This window comes from Trichechus manatus, unplaced genomic scaffold (genome assembly GCF_000243295.1).
Source record: "Trichechus manatus latirostris isolate Lorelei unplaced genomic scaffold, TriManLat1.0 scaffold00001, whole genome shotgun sequence".
Classification (NCBI taxonomy): Eukaryota; Metazoa; Chordata; class Mammalia; order Sirenia; family Trichechidae; genus Trichechus; species Trichechus manatus.
This window is the reverse complement of record NW_004443937.1, coordinates 10,858,184-10,879,857: the sequence shown is the minus strand read 5'-3', so window position 1 is coordinate 10,879,857 and position 21,674 is coordinate 10,858,184. Positions and strand designations below refer to the sequence as shown.

Below are 21,674 nucleotides of genomic sequence, written 5' to 3'. Positions count from 1 at the left end.
TCATGTCAAATTTATGTGCATAGAGGTCTGTAAAATAGACTCTTACCATTTTTAAAATTCCTTTTGCTTCAATAGTTATTTCCCCCTTGTCATTTCTTCTCTTTTTTTGGTCGAGGTGAAATTCACATAACATAAAATTAACCATTTTAAAGTGAAAAATTCAGTGGTATTTAGTACATTCACAATGTTATACAACTACCATCTCTATCTAGTTTCAAAACAGTTCATCATTCCAAAAGTAAACCCCGTACCCATTAAGCAGTCACTCCCTACTAACTCCCTCCCTCCCTCCCCCTAGTTCTTGGCCGTCATCAATCTACTTTCTGTCTTTAAGAATTTACCTATTTTGGTATTTCCTGTAAGTGGAATCATAATATGTGACCTTTTGTGTCTGGCTTCTTTCACTTAGCATAACGTTTTTGAAGTTCATCCATATGGTAGCCTGTATTAGTACAGTCGTCCCTTGGTATCCGTGGGGGATTGTTCCAGGACCCTCTGCAAATACCAAAATCCATGGATGCTCAAATCCCTTATATAAAATGGTGTAGTATTTGTATATAACCCACACACATCCTCCCTTATACTAAATCATTTCTGGATTACTCATAATACCTAATACAATGTGAAAGCAACGTGAGCAGTTGTTTCAGCACAAGTGAAGACTTGCTCTGGAAGGTAGCCTTTCTCTTCTATGAGTTTCTTGAACTCTTCTGGAAATACTGACGCTGTCTGGGCATCAGCTGATGCCGATTCTCCAGGGATCTTAAAGTTCGTGAGGCTGTAGTGCAATACATGGCTAGTCAGCCATCCCTTATTAGCCTGAAACTCCTTCCTCTCGCTCTCCTCAGTCCCCTCACACAGCCTTTGAGGGATTGCTTTGACCACTTAATTGCTTTTTAGGAGCCATTTTTTAACAGAAACAAAGGGTGCACACAACGTAGAGTAGCGAACATACACGATGCAAGGCTAACAATACTCAAACAACAAGTGCTGGAAAGAGACTGAGGATCTGTGAAATGGCAGGAGGTTACAGCAGGGTATGCCTACACATCATTTTATTCGTGTGGATTCAACATAGTGCTTGGCGCATGGCAAATTCAAGTTTTGCTTTTTGGAACTTTCTATTCTTTTCTTTTTTTGAATATTTTTGATCTGTGGTTGGTTGAATCTGCGGATTAGGAACCCATGGATATGGAGGGCTGACTGTACTTCATTCCTTTTTATGGTTGACTAATACTCTATTGTATGGACAGACCACACTTCAGTTTGTCCACTCATCCACTAATGCACAAGTGGGCTGTTTTCACCTGTTGGCCATTGTACTTTGTCATTTTATTTTGTTATTTGTGAGTTCCTCTTTTCCTTTTTTTTTTGAGGTGAAATTCACATAACATATAATTAATGATTTTAAAGTGTATAACTCAGTGGTATTTAGTGCATTCATACTGTTGTGCAACCACCACCTGTCTCTATTTTCAGTTATTTTTCATTGCCTCAGAAGAACACCTGTACCCATTAAGTAATTTCTCCTCATTCTGTACTCCTCCCAACCTCCTGGCCACCACTAATCTGCTTCTATCTCTATGGATTTTGCCCATTCTGGACATCCTTTTTTTCTTGATCAGGTTATCTAGTAGCATATCTATTTTAATTAAAAAAACCTAAGATTTTGATTTATTAATTAGATTTACTGTTTCTCTATTCTCTGCTGTTGTTTTTGTTAGGTGAAGTAGAGTTGGTTCTGTTCATAGTGACCCTACCTAAAACAGAATGAAACACTGCCCAGTCATATGCCATTCTCACAATCATTGCTATGTTTGAGCCCATTGTTGCAGACACTGTGTCAATCCATCTCATTGAGGGTCTTCCTCTTTTTCCTGACCCTCTACTTTACCAAGCATGATATCCTTCTCCAGGGGCTAGTCCCTTCTGATAACAGGTCCAAAGTACGTGAGACGAAGTCTTGTCATCCTTGCTTCCGAGAAGCATTCTGGTTGTACTTTTTCCAACACAGATTTGTTCATTCTTCTGGCAGTCCATGGTGTATTCAATATTCTTCACCAACACCCTAATTAAAAAATATCAATTCTTTTTCTGTCTTCCTTTCATATGCTTTCACATGTATATGAGGTGATTGAAAACACCATGGCTTGGGGCAGGTGCATCTTAGTCCACAAAGTGACATCTTTGCTTTTTAACAATGTAAAGAGGACTTTTGCAGCAGATTTACCCAGTGCGATACATCGTTTGATTTCTTGACTGTTGCTTCCATGGTCATTGATTGTGGATCCAAGTAAAATGAAATCCTTGACAACTTCAATCTTTTCACCATTTATCATGATGTTGCTTATTGGTCCAGTTGTGAGGATTTCTGTTTTCTTTATGTTAAGGTGTAATCCATACTGAAGGCTTTAGCCTTTGATCTTTATCAGTAAGTGCTTCAAGTCCTTTCAGCAAGCAACGTTGTATCATCCGCATATTGCAGGTTGTTAATGAGTCTTCCTCCAATCTTGATGCTCTGTTCTTCTTCATATAGTCCAGCTTCTTGGATTATTTGCTCAGCATACAGATTGAATAAGTAAGATGAGATGATACAACCATGACACACACCTTTTCTGATTTTAACCATGCAGTATCCCCTTGTTCTGATCAAATGACTACCTCTTGATCTATGTACAGGTTCTGAATTAGCACTAGTGTTCTGAAATTCCCATTCTTCGCAATGTTATCCATAATTTGTTGTGATCCACACAGCTGAATGCCTTTGCACAGTCAATAAAACACAGGTAAACATCTTTCTGGTATTCTCTGCTTTCAGCCAAGATCCATCTGACAACAGCAATGATATCCCTCATTCCATGTCCTCCTCTGAATTTAGCTTGAATTTCTGGCAGTTCCCTGTCAATATACTGCTGCAACCACTTTTGAATGATCTTCAGCAAACTTTTACTTGTGTGTGATATTAACGATATCGTACAGGTTCCGCATGAGCACAATTAAGTGCTCTACCTCTATTCTCTGCCTCATTTATTTCTGCCTTTATCTTTATTGTTTTCTTCCTTGTATTTTCTTTTGCTTTACTTTGTTGTTGTTTTCTTAGTTTTTTTGAGTTAGAAATTTAACTTATATTCATTATTTCATTTATATTGATAAAAGTGTTTGGTGCAATGAATTTTGCTCTGCTTACAGCTTTAAAAATATTCCATAGATTCTGATATGTAGTATTTTCAGCTGTCATCATTTTTATTAACTTCTATACTTTCAGTTTGTATTTCTCCTTTTACCTGAGTTTTTAATAGGAGTTTTTTTCTCCCTACTCTTTATTTCCAGGTGGAAGGACCTTCCTATTTCTTATTTTGTTAGAAATTTCTAATTTTATTGCATTGTGATCTGAGAGTATTGTAATATTTCTATTCTGTGGAAATAACTGATGTTTTTTTAAAAAATATTTTATTGTGTTTTAGGTGAAAGTTTACACAGCAAATTAGATTCCCATTCAACAATTCATACACAGTTAGATCTGTGGCATTGGTTTACAATCCCTGTAATGTGGCAGCTCTCACCATTTCCATGCTGCCTGCCCCATTTCCATCCATCCAGTTTTCTTGCCTCTCCTTGTCTTCTCATCTTTGCTTTTGTGTGAATGCTGACCATTCATATAGTTGTTTAAAGGAGCACAGGCCTCACAGGTGTTACTGTTTATTTTATGGGACAATTTATTATTTGGCGGAAAGGTGACCTCTGGGAGTGGCTTCACTTCTAGGTTAAAAAGGTATCTTAGGGCGATAGTCTTGGTGATGCTTTGTCACTTAATGTATCACTTTGTGTGTGTGTGTGTGTGTGTGTGTGTGCATGAATGTACTGTAGACATTTGAGAAGAATGTTTATTCTCTATTATAAGAGTATCTATATACACTCATAAGATCTATCACATTGGTTACGTTGTTTAGGTCTTCTATCTTCTTATTTTTGTCCATGCAATTGGCTTTGCACTGAGAATGGTGTACTAAAGTCTCCTGTTGCTAGGTGTTTCTTTCTCTACCTCTGACTGTACAGAGTCACAAGGAAGGTGGACCCTGGTATTGACAGAGTAGATCTTGGTAGCCATTTTCCTGTTCCAATGTCCACACCCACTGCCCAGTCCAGCTTGGTGGTGAGAGAAATGCCTCCCTCACTGTGAATGCCAGGCTAACAGTCACACTCCAGACCAGGATCCTCACTGGGGGCAGTGTAGCCCCAGGGGTGTTTGGGGTTGTCACAATGAATGGGAGGCACCACTAGCACCGAGTAAATGGAGACCAGGGAGGCTTGACTCCTCATATTGCTCTTGACAAACTGTCCCACCAGACATTTTCACAGATGAAGAATCTATTTATAATTATCTAAGCCTAGAATATAACTCTGTTTAATGTATAAAAACAAAGTTTTTCGTTTTTCTTTTTTTATAACTTTTGAACATATCCTGAACTTTCCCAGAATTCAAGTACCATGTAAAGCAAGGGAACAGTTACTCACTATTTTGTACAATTACCTCAGCAATGATAACCCCACCTGTTATGTGTTTGATACAAACACATGTCAGTCTGCATTTAAGGCTGCCACACACGTGGTGACTCCAGGACAGGGAGAGGGAGAGGCTTTCCAAACAGAGGGGACAGTGTGTGCAAAGGCCCTGTGGTGGGAGAGAGTTATGTCTGAGAAGTGAAAGCAGAGCACAGAGCGAGTGTGGAGGAATAAGGTGGGTGAGGTGGCTGGTGAGGCTGTAAGGTCGGTGATGCAGGCTTCGTGTGCCATGCTGAGAATCCAGCACTATAGAACCTGAGTTCTATAGGGTTCTCATCAGACAAGTCCATGTTCAGATTTGTGTTTTTTAAAAAAATCACTCTACAGGGTAGAAAAGGGGATGGAGGGGCAACAGTGGAGGCAGAGAGGCCAGTGCAAGGTTCCTGCAGTCACCTGGGGAGCGATGGTCCTCTGAACTCATGGGGAGACAGAGGAGCTGGAAGGAAGTGGTGTGATCATAGGGAGAGTGAATCTATAGAACTTGGGGATGCCTTATATTCAGGAGCGGGGAGGTATCATGGATTGAATTGTGTTCCCCCAAAATATTATCAATCTGGCAAAGCCATGATTCCCAGTATTGTGTGATTGTCCACCATTTTGTCATCTGATGTGATTTTCCTATGTGTTGTAAATTCTACCACTATGATGTTAATGAGACGGATTAGCGACAGTTATGTTGATCAGATCTATAAGATTAGATAGTGTTTTAAGCCAATCTCTTTTGAGATATAAAAGAGAGAAGTGAGCAGAGAGACACGGGGACTTCACACCACAAGAAAGAAGCACCGGAAGCATAGCGTGTTCTTTGGACCTGGGTCCCTGCGCTGAGAAGCTCCTTGACCAAGGGAAGATTGATGACAAAGACCTTTCTCCAGAGCCGACAGACAGAGAAAGCCTTCCCTGGAGCTGATGCCCTGAATTTGGACTTGTAGCCTACTAGACTGTGAGAGAATAAATTTCTCTTTGTTAAAGCCATCCACTTGTGGTATTTCTGTTATAGCAGCACTAGATGACTAAGACAGGAGGTATCAAGGTTTCCCTCCCAGGTAATTCCCAGGGTCCTAGTTTGTGAATGGATGGTGGGGCTACTTTCTGAGATATAAACCCAGAAGTTGAGGGGGTCTTATTTTCATTATAATCATCCCCCAAGGCCTCCCCCACCTTCCCTGGCCTTTTATATCCTCGTCCTTGGCAAACTTACCTGACTCCGCGACCTCGGCAATGGGCACCCCCTGTTCGTACGCCATGAAGCCCAGGACAGAGAAGATGGCAAATCCAGCTACGAAGCTGGTGCCGCTGTTCAGGCAACAGAGCACGATGCAATCCCTGTGGGGAAGCAACGAGAGGGACCCGGGTTAGAGTGGGCAGAGCATTGCATGGCTCGCACATCCCCACCTTAGCATCACAGCTGCCCTGTGGGGCGGGCAGGGAGTGCAGGCAGGGACTGCAGGCAAGGACAGCCCTAGCTTCCTGATGAGGCTTGAGGTTGAGAGAGGCCAGGTGGCTGGCCCACAGTCACAGCTTCTCCTGGGATTCCTTATGATAAGAAGGTCACAGACCAAAAGCATGGAGAAGGGGTGGGAAGGAAGGGAATCTGGTAAGTGGAAAAATGCAGAACTAGGTGGGAAAATAGAGACAAACCAACACTCCTCCAAATCCCTGGTAGGAGAGAAAACAAGAGAGGATTGTATTCCTGGGAGGTCAGAGAAGGAGGGCAGGAGAAGTCTCCATGTAAGAAACGGCGGCTTCTCAACTGGGAAGCACCTGTGGATGTCACCTTGCTATGGACTCAATGGTATTCCCTGTACCTGCATATATGATCCTATTTGGAAATAGGGGGTTTCTTCTGTTCTGTTAATTAGATCACACTAGAATAGGGTGGGTCCTAAATCTAATCACTTCTGAGTTATAAAAGGGCCAGAACAGACATAGACACACACAAGGGAAGACAGACACCATGTGAAGATCCCTCTACAACCAAGGGATGCCAAGGAATGTATAGGGCTACCAGCAAGAAAGGACTCCCTCCTGGAGATGATGCCCTGCTTTGGACTTCTAGCCTCCAAAACTGTGAGAAAATAAATTCCTGTTCTTTAAAGTCAACCACTTGGTACTTTTTGTTATGGCACCATAAGGAAACTAAGACATACCCGAAGCTCCCAGTAGCCTTGGGGAAGTCACGCTTTATGGTGGTACCCACTTGGCCCAGCTATGTCACTGCAACAGCCTCTCCCAGACCTCACTGCTCTCCTCTGCATGGGAACAAGGCCCATCAAGGGCCCGACCCCCTTATGGAGGGATTTATCAGTATAGTGACTGTCACCGGCTCTTTGGAACGGTTCACCTGCATAGAGCCATGAAGGAAACGGGTCCAGACCAAGGAGAAACCAGACGACAGACAACGGGGCTTTGTCAAGATGAAGATGGCACCCTCCGTCCTGGCCCCTCCTCCTGCAGGCAATGCAAACTCATGTCGCCAAGTCATAGAGTCAGCCTATTAGGTCTCGGCCACTGCGGAACATGGACTTAGGAGTTAAGATAGAATACATGTTTGTTATTGTTGTTAGCTGCTGTCCAGTCACCCTCGCCCATGTTCAATGGAACAAAACACTGCCCAATCCTGCACCATATCCATGATGTGTTACTGATTAGACTGTTGTGATTCATAGGGTTTTCACTGGCTGATTTTTGTAAGTAGATCGCCAAGCCTTTCTTCCTAGTCTGACTTAGTCTGGAAGCTCTGTTGAAACCTGTTCAGCATGGCAGCAACACACAAGCCTCCACTGACAGATGGGATCTCCCACACGGAAGGTGAGAATTTTACCACTGAACCACCAGTACCTTAAGCCCTGTGGACTTTGGAGTTAAGATACAATACGTGCTCATGCCTCACTTTAAAGGTGAGATGTTCACAGGTGCTCTTATCTAACCTCCTGTGGGATGCATGGCAATCCTTGGCAGCACCCCCCAAGGTGGTGGGGAGCTGACCTCTGCTTCAACGCCTCTAGAGAAAAGAAGCTGTGCCTCATTCTTGGTGCTTTCCCCTGGTTGGATAACTCGTACCACTTAGAGTACTAAGAACTTCCTTACCTGGTACTCAACCCAAATCTGCCTTCTGTGATAGGTTTTAGTTCTATCCTCCAAAGCCTTCGGTGTTGGGAGATTGAAGATAGTGGTCCTATATCCCCCTTTTTCTTCTCTCCATTGAATGTCCTAGTTCCCTTACCAATTCTCCATGCTGCTCATGATCTGTAATACACTCCAATTCGTCAAGGCCCTGCTTCAGATGCCATAACCAGGACTAAGTGCTATACTCTAGAACAGACCAGGACTCTCAACTCCTTTATCCTACCACCATAATGTTTGTAATGCAACCAAAGGTTACACTGATGTTTCTGGTGACTGGAACACACTGTTGCACTGCAATGACCCCGGGAATCAAGGGCATAGCGGAGACAGCATTAGCCTGGGGGTCAGGAGCCTTGGGTTCAAATTCTCCCTGTCCTTTCTCCCCTTGGGCTTGGCCTCACCAGGTAGAAGATGGGTGCTTAGATAAGAGGATCTCATGGGCCTTGTGACAGATTGAATTGTTTTTCAGGGAGTAGTCACTTCCCTTACCTTCCCCTTGGGGGTGGATGAAGTGCCTCCCTCCAGTACCCTGCCCCACTGACTTTGGCTTTAGCTATGAGACTTGCTCTGGTCAATGGGATGTTAGCAGATGAGGTACAGAGGCTTGAGATGTGTTTGCGTGATTAAACTTGTCCCTTATCACTTCCATGACTTGCCATGACAAGAACCTGTCCCTGGGAGCTGCTGTCCTTTCAGCCTGGATTCCAGGATGAAAACATGTAGAGCAGAATTAATCCTGGCCTGGACCCTGGAGCCAGGCCCCCCAGCCCTAAGTGTCTCCAGCCAACCAGCAGGCTTGTGAGTAACAAAAATGTGAAAAACGGCAGGGGACAGCATCTGACCTCCTCTAACTTCACAAGGGGAAAGGAAAATCAAGACCAACAGCCCAAGGCTGATTCCCATGAGGCAGAGGTCAGACATGCCTCCTTTCTCCAACCTTTTTACCAATTCTGACACCAACTGTCCCTCCCAGGGCACTCTCTCTTTTTTCCTGGGTTTGATAATTCATTGCAACGGCCACACAGAACTTACAGACAATACTCACGATTATGGGGTTTACTAGGGAAGTAACAGGTTACAATTCAGGTTCAGGAACACTCAGGATACAGTTCTTCCATCAGGACAGTCTCTTCCCAGCCATGCTTGCAAGCACAGCTCTCCCTGGCCCCGGGCCTCTGCCCAAAGGCACTCAGCTTTCTCTCTCCGTGGGCCAGGAAGCCCACCACGCAGTCTCCTGCTGCTGGGTCTCTGCTGCTGCTTCTCGAGCTGTCTCTCTGTCTCCTGGTTCTCGGAGCTTCTCAGTGCAGGAATCCTGGGTCCAAAGGACACGCTAGCTCCTAGCTGTTCTTCCTCAGTGATGATGGTATCTTCTCTCTCCCGCCTCTGGGGTGGCTCATTTCAAACCCAGCAGGATGGCAAAACTGACCAATCCCTTTGATGGGCCACAATTACCCTATCACACAGTCCTGCCCAATCACTTGGGTGGGAGTTACAAGACCATGGCTAGAAAGGCCATATTAAGTAATTCATTACACTGCAGAAAGTAAAAGTTTTTTGTGGTAAGCCACTGAGTTTTGGGGCCGTTTGTTATATAGCATTATTGTGGCAGCAGCTAACTGATATACCAAAAACCAAACCCGTTGCAGTCAAGTCAATTCTGACTCATAGCGAACCTATGGGACAGAGTACAACTGTCCCATAGGGTTTCCAAGGCTATAAATCTTCATGGAAGCAGACTATCACATCTTTCTCCTGTGGAGCAGCTGGTGGGTTTGAACCACCGATCTTTCGGTTAGCAGCCAAGTGCTTAACCACTGTACCACCAGAGCTTCTTAGCTGAATGATAGAGGTCCCTTTAAAGAATTATGGACTGTGAATATTTGCTGGGCTGGGAGACCCAAGGACTTTAACTGCTAGCCTGACTTACCTCCTCTGTTTCCTGAGGTGAAATTGCCTTGACTTATGAAACAGTGGGAAATGAGGTGGTACTGGTGAGGAAAGCATTTTTTCCATATCCTCTACAATCTGGAATTCCCCTGTGTTATTTTTTAAGTACCTGCCACGTGTTAGACCCTGTTGCTGTTATTATTATTATTGGTATACTATATTAGTTAATCCTGCGGCTCAGGGAGGGAAATCACATACTCAAGGTGGGGTCAGGATGTGAATCCAGTTCTCTCAGACATCAAAGGTTATGCTCTTTCTAGGAGCTAAATAGAAATGATGCTCCCTAAGAACAGAGACTCCCAAATCCTGACTTTTGGACAATTATTCCTTGTGGGCACTCATGTAGGAGCTGAGAACCACATGCCCCTGTTACAACATCCCCCAGCTTCCCCTGGAGGCTCACAAGTGACCACCTCACACCACCAGACAGATGGACAGAGGAACAGAGAAGCTCTAGAGGGGCTCTGAGGTCCATTCTAGCCTAGAACAGACCAGGACTGCCTCACCCCCTGCAGCACCTACACCATCAAGTAGACAGAGCTCAGTGGTGTGTGTTATGAAATTAGGATTTTTCCGGTCCGGTTTACTCCACTCCAGCCCTCCACTTCCTACCCCCACCACCTAGGTGAAAGGTTTATGTAAAGAGTGCTTTGAAGTCAGCAGGAGCTGAGCTGAGCTCTTAAGTCCTCTAGAAGCTATATGCTGTCAGAAGAGACGGTACTAATTTACTCCGCCTGAGCTGGGAAGACCTGCTTGCAGAACAATTTGGAAAATGAAAGAAAACGAGCCTTCTTATTCTGCAATGTCATCTGCTGATGGGAGGGAAAAACACACTGCCTGTTGGATGGGGAAGCAGAAGGGATCCGAGGTGGCCAGCATGTACTGCCCATGGGCTCAGTGGGGAAGACAGCCATCCTTGTCGGGAAGACCACAGCCTGGCGAGTGGGCAGTCTGACTCCAGCAGTTGGTCATGAGGGATAGGGATGCAGGAGCCAGAAACAACCTGGGTCAAAGCCACGTTCCATCACTAGCAATGTGAATGTGGGCACGTGACTTAACCTCCACCAGCCTCAGTTTCCTTGTTTGTATAATGGTGTGGGTCCTTCCTTACTTCTGTACACATAAGCCAGCACTCTGCTAGGCACCAGGGATACAGTAGTGAACAAGAAAAGCCAGCCTCTGTCCTCATGGAGCTGACTGCCTTGCTGGAGGGGGTGGGCAGTGACCAAGTCATTCCTGCAGTGCCTGGCACAGAGGGGTACACGCTGAAAGCCTGCTTCGAACGTCCTGGTGAGGACTGAGTGCAGACAGCATCCCTCTCCAATGTCCTGAGTGGGGCTCACTCAGTCCAGACCCCATGTCCCTGCTTCTGCTGTTCTTCCCATCCGGGGTGCCTTTCTCTTCCTGTCCACAGTATCATTTTGTATTGGGGCTGACAAAGTACTTTAACCCTCATCTCCCAGCCCCAGCTCCACCTGTGAAACCCTGAAGTACAAAGGATTATAATTATGGGTAACCTGGTCCGACCTTCGACCCCTCCAGCATCCCTTTGCCCAGCCACCCCCTATGTACCTCTCTGCCCAAAGACCCCCAGGGACAACAAAATTCATTACCTAATGGCACGTTTGGATTCTGCAATCACTTTTCTTTAGCTTCCTGCCCACTTTAGCTTCCTCACTGCCTCAGTTTCTCCAAGTTACAAACTGTACAGCCTGGAGCTATGCCATTCTCGTATCTCCTGTGGCATCCACTCCTGTGTCTTGCACTCAGTGGACACGCGATAAACACTGATGATCCAACAGATGAGTTAATACAGTGATCACTACGCAGGTTTCAGCAGGATGCAGCAGGGGCCCGGCTGCAGCTTTGGAGACTTCAGTCAGAGTCCAGACTCTGACACTCACTCAGGGACCGGGGACAAGTTACATGACCACCAAATGCCTCAATGTTCCTATCTCTAAGATGGGCATAATGTGGGAAAACTACCATCTACAAAAGTTCTTTCAGATACATGATCCCATTTGAGTCACATGGTAACCCCAAAGGTTGTTCCAAATGACTGTCCCATGAGCAGAGTGTGAAATGACTCTCCTAAGCCACCCCCTGTCAAACAGGATTAGGGTTTAGACCACGGCCAACCTGCTAGCTGGGAAAAACTCTCATACTTTTAAGAGCGCGCTGTTCATTTTCTATCGGTGTGTTGTTAGTGTTTTTCATGTTGATCTGTTTGCATTCATTACATACCATAGATACAAATCCTTTGAGTATCATATTGCATGTTGCTAAACCAAAAACCAAATCAGTTGCTGTGGAGCTGATTCCAACTCACGGCGACATCACATGTTGCAGAGTAGAACTGTTCCTTAGGGTTTTCAATTGCTGTGACCTTTCAAAAGTGGATCGCCAGGACCTTTCTTCCAAGGTGTCTCTGAGTGGGTTCGAACTGCCAACCTTTCAATTAGTAGTCAAACACTTAAACATTTACACCACCCAGGGACACCTGTATGTTGCTAGTATGCCTTTAACTGTGCAGATAATTTTCATATTTTATTTGGAAGATATGATGCAGAAAAATATACAGATGACATTTGTATTAACTTTGTTTTTTATTATAAAACCAACATATACTCAGAATAAAGCAAAACAAGCACATACTTATAATGTATAGGAGGAGAGAAGGTGGGAAAAGCTCATCCCTCCACTTTTTACTTCTCTGTCCCACTCTCGAGAGGTGGCTATTTTTAACAGCTTCCTGTGTCTCTTTCCAGAAAATTTGGAAGTTCTAGGTTTTTATGTGAGCCAACCTGTCACTTTCTTCCTTTGTGATTTAATTATTTTGATGTTTTCTATATTCTTTCCATTTGGAAGTTAATACTTTATTCCTAGTTTTAAGATGGTTTTATTTTTTTAAATATTTAACTCTTTAATCAATCTAACAGTTATTATGGGGAATGCATGGAACAAGGTATGAGAATCTAAGGTCCCTGGAATGGTGCCAGCCTAAAGATGGGCAGTGCGAACCCACCCAGGGTGCCTCAGAAGAAAGGCACAGGGATCTGCTTCTGTAAACATCACAGCCAAGAAAACCCTATGGAGCTCAGCTCTACTCTGCAACACACAAGGTCATCATGCGTCAGAACTGACTCAACGGCAACAGGTTTGGTTTTTGTTTTTTATGAGAATCTAACTTTGTTAATTCTCTCATATTCTTACCCTATCTCAGAATCATTTGTTGAAAAGCCCTTCCTTTCTCAACTAATCTATGATCAGGGATGGCTTCGTTACCATTATTCCAAGATCTTATTCCTGAATAAGGAAGGATGACCTGTCTATCCATCCATGAAAGATTCACCTACCGTGCACTGGCACTGAGCTTGGGAGTGCAGAGACCTCAGCCAACAGATCAGCATCTCAGGGAGCCCAGGGTGCAAAGCCCACTTCCACCAGGCACTGCTGAGTGGCTGTGGCAAGTCCCTTGCCCTCTGTGGTCTCAGCCTCGCTGTAGAAGGCAGATGGCAGGGACGAGAGGCCAGGCAGCCAAGGTCAGACAGCCTCAGCTCCCCTCCCCACCTGGCCCTCTCCCAGCTCTGGGTGTGGTTAGCTGCAAGAGGCCAGGGAGAGAGGTCAGTCAGGCAGAGGGGCAAGGTGGAACATGGGCCACTCCAGGGTGGAACAGGGGAGGATCCTAGAATCAAGTGATCAGGGGCAGGGAGCAGCTTTCTGGATAGAGGGCAGAAGAACAAGGCCCTTGGAGTCAGAAGACCTAGGTTCCAGTCTTGGCTCTGCCTTAACTGTGTGACCTTCAATGAGTCCCTTACCCACCCTGGGCTTCTGTTTCCTCATCCATTAAATGAAATAGAAGATACATCTTTGCATTTCAGGGTGGATTGAGGCCCACATGAGATTACAGGTGAGGACTGGCTTTGCAGCCTGGAGAGCACTCTGTTACATTTGTTCTTTTTCTAGCTACTCTGTGGCCCACTCTTTGACCGTGGGCATAAACAGGCCAATAAAGAGCCCGTGTGTCTGCCCCTGACCCGGAAAGGCAGGTGGTTTGTGAACGAGCCTGGCAGCGCAGCAGGCTCGCAGGGTTCGGTTAGAGCAGGCTGGGTTGGGGAGGTGCTCACCTGTAGCAGTTGTTGTTATAATTGTTATAACTTCCCAGAGCAGTCAGACAGCCCAGGCAGATGGCATAGGAGAAAAAGATCTGTGTTCCGGCATCTACCCACACCTGCAGAAAGGCACAGAGTTGTTGGCATAAAAAGAAGGTTAGATGTGCACTGAGGGTGGGTGGGGTGGACCCAGTTCCCCCAAATCCCCCACCCACACCCTGCCCTTCCAAAACATTTCACAAAGTGATAATTAAGAAGTCCTTCCTCAGGAATACATCTTTAAAGGAATTCTATTCTTTGGGGCCATTTAATTAGATATAAAAGTCCTTAATTGATTTAAGAATTTTGCCAGAGGTTATGGCCAACAGTGCACTGAAGAGCAAGAATTTGGATGTGTAGGACTCTGGCTCCACCGCTAACCAGCTATGTGACCTTCTAAAAGTTACTTAACCTCCTGAGGCTTACTTCTCTTATTTGTGAACTGAGGAATGAACTTACTTCTCATAATTGTTAATACGAAATAACGAGTGTAAGCACCTGGGACTCAGCACCTGCTCAGAAGTCAAGTTCAACAAAAGCCAAAGTAGTGATTTCTTTTCCTGGTGATTAAGACTTCCATGAGAAACCTGTCACAGGATTCTATCCAGGGGAATGCATTTGCATAGCTGACCGAAGCATCAGAGGGGTAGGAAAGGGTGGGAAGAGGGGGTGCCCACCAAATCTTTATCACTTTCATTTAGGTGGCACAGAGGTTAAGCACTCAGCTGTTAACTGGAAGGTTGGTGGTTTGAAGCCACCAGCTGCTCCACAGGAGCAAGATGTGGCAGTCTGCTTCCATAAAGAGTATAGCCTTGGAAATCCTATGGGGCAGTTCTACTCTGTCCTATAGAGTCGCTATGATAGAAATCGATTTGATGGCACAAAACAACAACATGTGGTACATACAGGAACTACTTTCTGAGTCTCCAGGCACCCCTCCAACAGAAACTGCTGTGGACGGCATGACACTCACAGCGAGAATAACAGTGGTTTCTCCAACACTTACCCTCATGCTCTCTTTGAGCCCAGTTCCCGGAAGTTGATGCTGGTGTCCACCAAGGAAAACCCACAACTAAAACCCAAATGCAGGTGACAAGACTGATGTTTGGAAATCAGGACTTTGCACTAAATACAAATAATAGCAAGCATTTATTGAGCACTTACTATGTGCCCCTCACTGCCTGTGCAGAGCCCTTATAATGCATTTTTGCACCTGAATTTTCACAGCAACACTATGAGATAGACACAAATATTATTCCCCTTTTACAGGTGAAGGTCCCAGGTTGCACAAATGGTTTGCGCTTCACTACTAACCTAAAGGTTGATGGTTTGAATCCACCCAGTGGCACCATGAAAGAAAGTCCTGGTGATCTGCTTCTGTAAAGATTACAGCCAAAAAAACTTTAAGGAGAAGTTCTACTCTGTAATACATGGGGTCGCTATGAATTGGAAGAGACTTGATGGCAACAGGTTCGGTTTTCTGGTTTATAGATGAGGAAACTGAGGCACAGAGAGTTGAGTATCTTGTACAAGATTGCACAGCTGGGAAGTGGTAGAAACAAGTGCGTGCAGAATCCCCTCTAGAGATGCACCCTTAACCGATCACACGATTTCAGATTTGGAATCAGCCTCAGAAGTTCCTTGCTGTCACCTCCAACTCAACGCAAGACTCTTCTGAAAACTCCAGACAGAACAGTCTCTGCTTGATTACTGCTGGTGACAGGGAGCTCACTATCTCCTGGGGCAGTGCTCTTCTTCTTTGGACAGCTCTGATCATTAGAAAATTTCTTAAAATAAGAGGAACTCTCCCTTCCTTGGGTCCTAGCTCTGGGGCCACCCAGAACACGTCTCTCTTCCATGTGGCAGCACTTTAGAGATTTGAAGAAAGCACCAGTGCCCCCAAGATTCCAGAACTCTCCCTTTCCAGACAAAATATCTCAATTTCCTCTCTCTTGGGGATTTGATTACACCATATATAGGTCATTCGAGCCTGGAGTTGCTCAAGCTGATTAAAGCACTCAGCAAATCTTATTAAAATTGGAGATCATAATGTTGTCTCTGAATCAAAGAAGGGAATGAATTTTTTTTCCCTCTCAATCACAGGGTCATTGGATTTAGTGTCTTGGAGCTAAATGAAGAACCTAGGGGGAGCTCGTTCATGATTTGGGGAAGTGGGGTAGGTGGTGGCAGCAGATTGGAGTGAGTTGAGATAATGAGTAGGAGGAAATAGAAACAGGAAAAAAAAAAATTCTTCCAAAAAATTTTGCCATGAAGGGGAAGTGGGCAATATGGTGGTAACAGTAAAACTAGTTGCTGTTTAGTCGATTCCAACTCATGGTGACCCCATGTGTGTCAGAGTAGAACAGTGCTTCCTAGGGTTTTCAGTGGCTGATTTTTCAGAAGTAGATCGCCAGGCCTTTCTTTTGAGGTACCTGTGGGTGGACCTGAACCTCCAAATTTTTGGTTAGCAGCTGAGTGCATTAACTGTTAACAAATAAAATTTAGGGATCTTTTTTTTTTTTTTTTTTTTTAAATGTGAGAAACTTGAGTTCAAATGTCGATAGGGAGAGTACGGTGCAGAAAAAGTACTGAAGATTCAGAAGACGAATGTATTTTTAATTCCCCCTGTTCTGCCTCAGCTTCCCCATTTGCTACCTCAGTGAATTATTTTTTCTACTCAGTAGGGCCAGTAAACAATAATAATAACAAAAGAGTTGCCGTGAAGTTGATTCTGATTCATGGCGACTCCATGTGTGTCAGAGTAGAACTGTGCTCCATAGCATTTTCAATGGCTGATTTTTCAGAAGGTCACTTCTGGGTAGACTTGAACCGCCAACTTTTTGGTTAGCAGCCAAGCATGCTAACCATTTGCACCACCCAGGGATGTAAATAATGCGGAGACATAAAAAACTGAACAGCCACTCACTCAGGAACTAGGACACCAGACCCCTGGAGAAATCCACTGAAGGGGCAGGGCTTGATCAAGCACTAATCCTCGAGGCCACCACACTTTTTTAAATGTCTCTGCAAATGTCTCCAGTTGTACCGAGTGTCCCTCCTTCTGGATCCTTCACTGTCCCCTAGTTGAGTGCAAAAGCCAGAGTGTGAGCAGCTCTCAGACCTGAGGAAAAGCTGGCTCCCCTACTGTGACCAGGAACCATCTTTTGGCAGAATTGTCCCCTCATGGTAAATGAATCCTCTGTGGGTTAGAAAAACACCAAACAGAGCTTGTAATCCACATGCCCCAAAGATGTGTCCCCTGCACCAATGATTTTTCAGTTGTAGGTCATTTTTCTTGCAGTTTGCACATTGAGGACATCAACTCTAAAAATGGACATCTGCTGATTTTGCCTGCCCAACATCCACCTCTCCTTTTCAGGTAATGGTACTCCAATTTTTCCTTTGGGAAATCACCTCTTCCCCACTCAGAGCTGGCTCCAGGGGTGGTAACATGACCCAGGCCTCGTCAATCAAATAATTTCTCCCCTTTAGCCATGGTGATTGGTTCAGGGATGAGCAAGCCAAGCCAATGAAACTCAATCATGTGACTTTTGCTGGAGTAACTGGAAATGGGACACCCTCTTTTCTGCAGGGAATGTTAAGTTGTAACTGCTGAGGCCATCACTGACTATGAAGGAAGAGCCTGCTGCCAAAATAAGGCAAAAACTGAGGAAAACAGAGTTTAGAGGCAAACGAAGACTGATATTGGTAATACCCTGGATCCAGTCATTCCTGAAGTCAGTCCTAACATGGAACATTTCCATTACAGAAGCCTATAAACTCCTCATTTTCTTAAGTCAATTTGAATCAGGTTGCTATCACATCAAACTGCAGAATTCTGACTAATAGCCACATTAAGCTCTTAGAAGAACACAAATCCTTCAATCAATCCTGAATTACTGGTGAACCAGTATTTATTATCTTCTTCATGCAGGACCCTGTGCCAGACTCTGAAAGTGGTACTGTACAATTATATATAGGACTCTATCTCTGTCCTTAGGTAAGATAAGATAAAACAGCCGAAACACGGTTCCTAGTACCTAGAAGTGGCAGATGAGGGGGAAGTTTAATATGCACTAGGGCAATTAGATAAGGCTGTTGAGAGAAAGCACACCTTTAAAGATTGGGGAAAACATGAGAGAGAGCACATTGCCCTGGATGTGCGTGTGAGAGCAGGATGTATTCATAAATAACTTGTCCTCTTGCTTCCCTACCTCTGTGGGAAAAAGCCTGTTATTTTTATTCTAATGGTTACCATTACACTAACAGCTTTATATAATACTCTCAGCACCCCTCCCCCCTTTGATACTGTCTATTGGTTTTCTATTGTTTTATTGACTATGTAAAGGTATCCGACTGCATAGATCATAACAAATTATGGATAACACTGAGAATAACGGGAATTCCAGAACACTTAATTGTGCTCATGAAGAACCTGTACGTAGACCAAAAGGCAGTTGTTCAGACAGAACAAAGGGATACTGCTTAAAGTCAAGAAAGGTGTGTGGCAGGGTTGTATCCTTTCACCACACTTATTCAATCTGTATGCTGAGCAAATAATTGGAGAAGCTGGATTATATGAAGAAAGGGGCATCAGGATTAAAGGAAGACTCATTAACAACCCGCAAAGTGCAGATAACACAACCTAGCTTGATGAAAGTGAAGAGGATTTGAACTACTTACTGATTAAGATCAAAGGCCACAGCCTTCAATACGGATTATACCTCAACATAAAGAAAACAAAAATACTCACAACTGGACCAGTAAGCAACATTATGATAAACGGAGAAGAGATTGAAGTTATTAAGGATTTCGTTTTACTTGGATCCACAATCAACGCCCAAGGAAGCAGCAGTCAAGAAATCAAAGGGCATATTGCATTAGGCAAATCTGCTGCAAAAGACCTCTTTAAAGTGTTGAAAAGCAAAGATGTCACCTTGAGGACTAAGGTGCGCCTGACCCAAGCCATGGTGTTGTCAATTGCTTCATATGCGCATGAAAGCTGGACAATGAATAAGAAAGATCAAAGAAGACTTGATGCCTTTGAATTATGGTGTTGGTGAAGAATATTGAATATGCGATGGACTGCCAGAAGAACGAACAAATCCGTCTTGGAAGAAGTACAGCCAGAATGCCCCTTAGAAGAGAGGATGGCAAGACTTCGTCTCACATACTTTGGACATGTTATCAGAAGGGACCAGTCCCTGGAGAAGGACATCATGCTTCATAAAGTAGAGGGTCAGTGAAAAAGAGGAAGACCCTCAATGAGATAGACTGACACAGTGGCTGCAACCATGGGATCAAGCATAACAAGGATTCTGAGGATGGTGCAGGAATGGGCAGTGTTTCGTTCTGTTGTACATAAGGTTGCTGTAAGTTGGAACTGACTGGATGGTACGTAACAACAACAACAACAACATTGGTTCCCTACTGTAGCGAATATTAAAATTAGCCAGCAGCCTCTGTTTATCCTCCCTCCCTCTCCTCTGGCAACTAATATGAAGAAATATCCATTTGCTCCCAGTTAATATTTATAAGGCAATCTGTGAGCATATCCTACTTTTCATATGCACTCTCCATTCTCTTCCAATTTTTTTTTTTATGGTGCTTTAGGTGAAAGTTTACAGCTCAAGTTAGTTTCTCATACAAAAATTTATACACATATTGTTATGTGACCCTAACTGTAATCCCTATCACGTGACAGCACACTTCCCCTTTCCATCCTGGGTATCCTGTGTCCATTCAAGCAGCTCCTGTCGTTTTCTACCTTCTCATCTTGCCTCCGGACAGGAGCTGCCCATTTAGTCTCATGTATCTCCTTGAACTAAGAAGCATACTCTTCACGAGTATTATTTTATGTTTTATAGGCCAGTCTAATCTTTGTCTGAAGAGTTGGCTTCGGGAATGGTTTTAGTTCTGGGTTAACTGAGAGTCCGGGGGCCACATCTTTGAGGGTTCCTCCAGTCTCAGCCAGACCATTAAGTCTGGTCTTTTTACATGAATTTGAGTTCGCACCACACTTTTCTCCTGCGCCGTGGGGGACTCTCTGTTGTGTCCCCTGTCAGAAGACACGACATTGGTGGTAGCCAGGCACCATCTAGTTCTGGTCTCAGGCTGATGGTGTCTCTGGTTTATGTGGCCCTTTTGTCTCATAGTGGTTAAGTGCTACGGCTGCGAACCAAATGGTTGGCAGTTCGAATCCACTAGACGCTCCTTGGAAACTCTATGGGGCAGTTCTATTCTGTCCTATAGGGTCACTATCTGTCAGAATCAATTCAACGGTAACAGGTTTGTTTGTTTTTTTTTGTCACTTGGGCTAATATTTCCTTGTGTCTTTGGTGTTCTTCATTCTCCTTTGCTTCAGGTGGGTTGAGACCAAATGATACATCTTAGATGGCCGCTCGCTAGCTTTTAAGACCCCAGATACCACTCACCAAAGTGCGATGCAGAACATTTTCTTGATAAACTTTGTTATGCCAATTGACCTAGATGCCCCCAAAACCATGGTCCACAGACACCCTCCCCTGGGACTCTGTCCCTCGAAGTGTTTGGTTGTGTTCAGGAAACTTCTTAGCTTTTGGTTTAGTCCAGTTGTGCTGACTTCCCCTGTATTGTGTGTTGTCCTTTCCTTCACCTAAGATAATTCTTGTCTACTATCTAGTGAATTCCCCTCTCCCTCCCTCCCCACCCTTGTAACCATCAAAGAATGTTTTCTTCTGTGTTTAAACCTTTTCTTGAGTTCTTATAATAGCAGTCTCATAAAACATTTATCCTTTTGCGACTAATTTCACTCAGCATAATGCCTTTCAGATTCATCCATGTTGTGAGATGTTTCTCAGATTCATCATTGTTCTTTATTGTTGCATAATACTCCATTGTGTGTATGTACCATAATTTGTTTATCCATTCATCTGTTGATGGGCATCTAGGTTGCTTTTATCTTTTTGCTATTGTGAACTGTGCTGCAATGAACATGGGTGTGCATATATCTATTTGTGTGATGGCTCTTACTTCTCTAGGATATATTCCAAGGAGTGGGATTGCTGGATTGTATAGTACTTCTATTTCTAGCTTTCTAAGGAAGTGCCAAATCGATTTTCAAAGTGGTTGTACCATTTTACATTCCTACCAGCAGTGTATAAGTGTTCCAGTCTCTCCACCACCTCTCCAACATCTATTATTCTGTGTTTTTTGGATTAGTGCTAGCCTTTTGGGGTAAGATGGTATTTCATTGTAGTTTTGATTTGCATTTCTCTAATGGCTAATGATCGTGAGCATTTCCTCATGTATCTGTTAGCCGCCTAAATGTCTTCTTGGTTAAGTGCCTGTTTGTATCCTTTGCCCATTTTTTAATTGGGCTATTTGTCTTTTTGTTGTTGAGGTTTTGCAGTACCTTGTAGATTTTAGAGATTAGACTTTGACGAGATATGTGGTAGCCAAAAAATTTTTCCCAGTCTGTGGATTCTCTTTTGACTGTTTTGGTGAAGTCTTTTGATTAGCATAAGTGTTTGATTTTTAGAAGCTCTCAGTTATCTAGTTTCTTTTCTGGTGCTTGTGCATTGTTACTTATGGTTTGTATTCTGTTTATGCCATGTGTTAGGGCTCCTAGCATTGTCCCTATTTTTTCTTCCCTGATCTTTATCGTTTTGATTTTATATTTAGATCTTTGATCCATTTTGAGTTAGTTTTTGTACATGGGGTGGAGTATGGGTCAATTTCATTTTTTTGCAGATGGATATCCAGTTATGCCAGCACCATTTGTTAAAGAGACTGTCTTTTCCCCAATTAATGGACTTTGGGCCTTTGTTAAATATCAGCTGCTCATAGGTGGATGAATTTATGTCTGGATTCTCAATTCTGTTCCATTGGTCTATGTATCTGTTG

General features: G+C 43.9%; 1 protein-coding gene across 1 annotated transcript in view; it reads right to left on the bottom strand.

Annotated features, from left to right (window-relative positions):
• Window positions 1–21,674, bottom strand: part of SLC6A11 (solute carrier family 6 member 11) — a 187,180-nt gene that overhangs the window by 27,953 nt on the left and 137,553 nt on the right. Inside the window, exons 7-8 of the mRNA XM_004368330.1 lie at window positions 13,767–13,870; window positions 5,765–5,889 (exon numbers count right to left, since the gene is read on the bottom strand). Of these exons, the coding sequence (XP_004368387.1) occupies window positions 5,765–5,889; window positions 13,767–13,870 (229 nt within the window). The remainder of the gene's footprint in view (window positions 1–5,764; window positions 5,890–13,766; window positions 13,871–21,674) is intronic.